The sequence below is a fragment of the Oncorhynchus masou genome, chromosome 24 (genome assembly GCF_036934945.1).
Source record: "Oncorhynchus masou masou isolate Uvic2021 chromosome 24, UVic_Omas_1.1, whole genome shotgun sequence".
In the NCBI taxonomy this organism is placed as follows: Eukaryota; Metazoa; Chordata; class Actinopteri; order Salmoniformes; family Salmonidae; genus Oncorhynchus; species Oncorhynchus masou.
Window position 1 is genome coordinate 59,009,193 of NC_088235.1, and position 5,395 is coordinate 59,014,587.

Genomic DNA, 5,395 nt, shown 5'->3' on the forward strand with positions numbered 1-5,395 from the left:
GACCAAATCTGGCAACCTGTTATCTGCAGCACATTTGTCTGTCTGCCACGTGCTTCGGCATTTTCGCAGCTACAAAGTAATAATGTGTAACCTGCAAAGTTAGCATACCTAAATAATAAATTATAGGCCTACTGTTAGTTCTGTGAGTTTTCCTTTGGTTACGCATTTTATAACGACCTTGTTCGAAACCAAAATTCCAAAAGTATCCTCCCACAGTGGGAGGAGAGAGGGCAGGGCAAAAGCCCATCATAGTCCACGCCCGTATATAGTAAAGGTTTATTTGTGCGTAAATAAAATCAGGTGTGAGTAGAGTAGTGTTGGAGAGGACGCATGTGCGCGTTTATGATTAAGCTAACATCAGTCTAGGTAGCCTCCTATCTACTGGGATTTTAAATCACAGAGAATAAATTATACATAGCCTAGTTTAGAGAGAGCAAGACCGAAAATGAATGAGACTGAATATCATCAAGTGCCACTTTCTCAATATAGTTTCGAGCAGCAATTTGACGAGCGAGGCGCTATCCAATGGATGCAAGAAAACTGGTATGTTTAACATTTGTTTGGTTTCAAAATAATGATGAAATCACTTTGTTCGTGTGGTCGAACAGGACAGCTGAGTCAGGGTCAGGTGTCGCCCTTGATCACTTCAAATTGAAGAGCGTCAGGTGTGACGTCACAATTCTGACAGGCTAAGGTTGAAGCTAACTCTATTATACACATTTCTTTACCACCTTATTACTCAAATAACAGCCACGTTCTGTTGCTTTTGAAATTAGAATATCCACCTAGTAGTGGTTTACTCAGGATGTCTTGTAAAAAAGTCATCTAAACAGCATGGGAAAAGATTTTGTACAAATGTAACATTTCATTTCAAGCCAACTACTATCAACAGAAGTGGCTAGGGCTGATTGCTTTAGTCAAATGTCACTTATCACCATAGTAAACTGGGTGTGCCATGTTAAATACCTTCAGCATGAGTAATAGTGAATGTAAAAAAAATCACTTCATTAAAGTCCTAGGGTGTGCTCAATCACTGAAATGCATTGCAGCTGAGTAACTTTGCCATGGGCACAATCGAAGGAAACTTACTGACATGTTTCTCTCTCACCAGGAGCAAAGCCTTTGTGTTCTGTGGCCTGTATGCAGCGCTGGTCTTTGGAGGCCAACATTTCATGAAGGAGAGGCCTAAACTTAGTCTGCGCAGACCACTGGTGCTGTGGTCACTCAGCCTGGCCATCTTCAGGTGAGTTAACACAGAACACCCACATTTACCTCTGACATTTGAGTGAATGGAAGATGTACACGGTCTGTTTGCCAACAGTAATCTTGTCATGTATCTGGAAACTGAAATACCCTAAGGTTTAAATCTATATTGTGAACTTAAAGTTTTTTTTTTACATCTGCCAGCAAGTCACTTTCATTATGCATCCATCTGTTAACAATCCTGGTGGTAGAAAGATGGCTGTCATAATCATTTAAGTGTTTAAAATTCTTACTCCTACTGTTTTAAGATTTTTCTTTGTGCTGAAATGAAGACTTGTTTTGTGCAGCATCTTTTCATGTGGTGGAACTAAGCATACTGTACATGTGCACTGCTTTGTAAGGGCAGTTTCCTAGATGCCAACGGGACCTTACTACATGTCTTCCTAGTGCAGGGCTTTCAACCCTTTTCCTGGAATGCTTCTATCCTGTAGGTTTTTCACTCCAACCCTAATTTAGTGCACCTGCTTCTAATAATTAGCCGGTTGATAAAAGGAATCGGGTTAGTTAAAATCTACAGGAGGGTAGCGCTTCAGGAACGGGGTTGTGGAACCCTGCCCTAGTGACATGCTGTCAGGAAGCCTATACTACATATGTAGTTTAAGGAGTTAGTGATGTAACTTTCGTGAACTCAGAGTTCAACTCGGGGATCACCGGATTCACAAATGGCTTAACTCTTTAGCCGGGTATATTTGGCAACAAATCCTTCAGAACTTAACCTGCCAGTGAACAGGTAACTCGGGGGGGCTTACTCCATTTATCCTGAATGAAGTGTCTGCGCTATGAGTTGCGGACCAAAGGCATCAGGTTCCCTCATTGTAAATGTTGCATCATCCCCTTCATTTGAGGAATGGTTGCTATTTATTTTTATTTGAACATTACTAATGACAAAATGTATTGACTTCACACAGCGAAAGTTGTGGATGACTTAATATAATAACTTAATTGATAGGTGGGGGTGTAAAAGGTGCTTGTGCATTGATAAGCACACCAATGACTGCATTAAAGCTAAATAATACAAATAAAGATGGAACTACAACAAGCCTATTTCAAAGCATAGCCTGCTGATTTTGCAAGCTAACTTGTTTGATTGTGATTTTGGCACAAATGAACATGTGGCACCGACTCGGCCATGGATTGTTTCAGCGTTCTCAACGAATAGATTGACTAGACATGCACACGATGATACAAGCCTGCTAGTGTAACTTTTAGTTTTGCTCTTGCCCTCTAGTGCAATGCTTAACTTTATTTTAATTGCAGTATCATTGGAGCAATTCGAACAGGATGGTACATGCTGTATGTCCTCTCAACCAGCGGTTTCAGACAGTCTATATGTGACCAGAGCTTCTACAATGGACCAGTGAGCAAGTTCTGGGCCTATGCCTTTGTCCTGAGCAAAGCCCCTGAACTGGGTAAGAACCGGGGATGGAACTGCCAGTCGTTTGTCTGAACTTGGCAATTTGTCCACCCCTACCATGAGTGTCTAATTTATGGCAAACCATATAACTTAGTCGAAGATGTGCAGTAAATGTTTAAGTGCGTCTGCATGTCTGGGACCATAACTTTGTCGGTCCTGATGTATCCTCTCAATGACCTCCACAGGCGACACAGCATTCATTGTGCTCCGTAAGCAGCGGCTGATCTTCCTGCACTGGTACCACCACATTACCGTGCTGCTCTACTCCTGGTACTCCTACAAGGATCAAGTGGCTGGAGGCGGCTGGTTCATGACCATGAACTACTCTGTTCACGCACTCATGTATAGCTACTACGCGGTGCGGGCAGCCGGCTACCGGGTGCCACGCCCCTTTGCCGTGGTCATCACCACCTTCCAGATTGCTCAGATGGCCATGGGGCTGACGGTCAGTTGGCTGGTCTACCACTGGATGCAGGAGGGGGACTGCCACTCCTACCTGAACAACATTATGTGGAGCTCCCTCATGTACCTCAGCTACCTGCTCCTCTTCTCCTCCTTCTTCTACCAGACCTACATGAAAGGCAAAGGTGGCAAGAGCGCCAAGATGGACTAAATTGTGGGGGGAGGGATTGCTACATTGCCTGACAGGGCCCGGTTTTAAGCTTTTCGCGACAATGGCAGCGATAAGTCTATCCATTCCCTATACACCTTATGCCATTAGTTTACCAGCAGTGAACTATTTTCCTGAACCTGTCGAGTGACCTCCACTGTCTGAAGTGTTTACAGAAATGTTTTCATGAAGATGTTGCTCTTTGTATCATAGTTCCGATCTGTGCTTTTCAAAAGGCACATGTAATGGCACCCCCTGCGAGTTTCTGTTCAGGCTGGTGCGACTGGTTTTCATACACATTTTCATGGTTCTCTTCTGAGCTTGTCAATGGACCAATAAGAGGGCTGGCAGCTGGTACGCCCATACCCAACCCCAATATTTGGCATTTCACATTACCTTGGATCAGCCTACACCAGCATATTTCACTGACTGTCTCGTAGGTGTGGGCCTTTGGTTTCTCTGAACTGGTTTCCAAAACTCACCCTGTGAGATATTTGGTCACTTTAAATGGTGTAGTTGTGTTCTAACTCAAAGGAATCTTCCTGAAAGCAGCTACTTGTCGGGTGTTCATATAAATGTATTTATTTGATCGTATGATGGCAGCTGGAATAGTGCCGGAAAAGTCAAACTTTCCCATGGTTTCTCACTACACAATTAATCCCCAAAAGATTTGCACCAGAGATGACTTGTTTATTTTTGTGCTCTTTGGATGCAAGCAATGCCATGTTGCTTTGTTCTGATGCAACACAGGAGTGGTTTTAGGTTTCACTGTCACTTTCTGGTGAGAATGCTGTGTATCCTGAAAGGAAGTCCTAACTAAAAGCCTGTTCTGCTGTGAAAATGTCAGGTATTTTTGTCCCACCTCATTCTAAAGTTGTTTTTTAGAAAGGGAATGTTGAGATTGTTTTTTTTAAGTAGCTGGAGACTTGGTATCTTGACATGCATATATTTGTCTTGCTGATAATTCTGTTCTGTTTATTTAATGAATAATATTTATTGGTCTTTACAGGTTAAAGGGAGTATGAATGTATTTTTTTTTCCTGGGGGGGGGGGATGAGCCTTAAACACCATTTTCACTCTAACTAAACTTGCCAGTGGAATTTGAATGACATGTTTATATTTTGTTAAAATTTGCAGCAGAAAAAAGCTAAATGTATTTTAAGATGTGCCAAATGATGCTGAACAACCCTATGTCAAGATTATCTTTTTGTATTGCCATATTGAGCAGATGGCCATCAGCCGATGAATTCTGTGATCCTGATCCGACGTGTTTGACATTGACATGTACTACGTGTTATAAATGAAAACGGACCAACTAAAGCCTTCTAATATTTGAAATGTACTATAATAAAGCACTCTTTTGAAATCTGTTTTTAAATCCTGTGATTTGCTATAACCCGGTAAACAAGCAAGTAGGTGGCAGATGTTGTACTTGTGTCCCAAATGAGACGTTTGTAGCGTCTTTCAATGCTAGCTATAGTCAGATTTGACTGTGAAAGAACTTGACACATTTAAATCATTGTTTGTTACACAGTCAAGTAACTACATTTGGTTAGTGACATAGGAAAAATGTCACTGGGAGGGGGAGATGAGGACTGATGTACAGTAATTCATTATTGGCTTTCATTGCTACGGAAGGAAATTTGAAATACACTGAACAAAGTTTTCATGAGCTGAAATAAAATATGCCAGGAATGTTCTATACGTGCTTTTTCTCAATGTGCACATGTTTACATCCCTGTTAGTGAGCATTTGTCCTTTGCCAAGATAATCCATCCACCTGACAGGTGTGGCATATCAAGAAGCTGATCACTCAAGTGCACCTTGTGCTGTGGACCAAAGGCCACATGTGCCATTTTTGTCAACGCATTATCACAGATGTCAAGTTTGAGGGAGCGTGCAATTGGCATGCTGACTGCAGGAATGACCGGAGCTGACTTAATTTCTCTACCATAAGCCACCTTCAATGTTTTAGAGAATTTTGAAGTACCAGCCTCAAATGTAACCACGCCAGCCCAGGACCTCCACGGCATCATCTAAGACCAGCCACCCGGTCAGCTGATGAAACTGTTTGTTTGCACAACCAAAGGATTTCTGAACAAACCATC

At 42.2% G+C, this 5,395-nt stretch overlaps 1 protein-coding gene across 1 annotated transcript; it reads left to right on the plus strand.

The window, feature by feature from the left end:
* Positions 1 to 279: 279 nt before the first annotated feature.
* LOC135512393 (very long chain fatty acid elongase 6-like) lies at positions 280 to 4,977 on the plus strand. The gene is made up of 4 exons (XM_064934395.1): positions 280 to 543; positions 1,112 to 1,243; positions 2,521 to 2,672; positions 2,863 to 4,977. Exons 1-4 carry the CDS (start codon positions 446 to 448, stop codon positions 3,288 to 3,290), a joined length of 810 nt encoding a protein of 269 aa, XP_064790467.1. The 5' UTR covers positions 280 to 445; the 3' UTR covers positions 3,291 to 4,977.
* The last annotated feature ends 418 nt before the right edge of the window (positions 4,978 to 5,395 follow it).

What these genes read in the sequence shown, in the direction of transcription:
- LOC135512393 (XM_064934395.1), top strand. Translation starts at nt 446, where the DNA reads ATGAATGAGACTGAATATCATCAAGTGCCACTTTCTCAATATAGTTTC. An exon ending in CAATGGATGCAAGAAAACTG is followed by an intron (nt 544 to 1,111) that starts GTATGTTTAACA and finishes CTCTCTCACCAG; the next exon opens with GAGCAAAGCCTTTGTGTTCT. An exon ending in GAGCAAAGCCCCTGAACTGG is followed by an intron (nt 2,673 to 2,862) that starts GTAAGAACCGGG and finishes TGACCTCCACAG; the next exon opens with GCGACACAGCATTCATTGTG.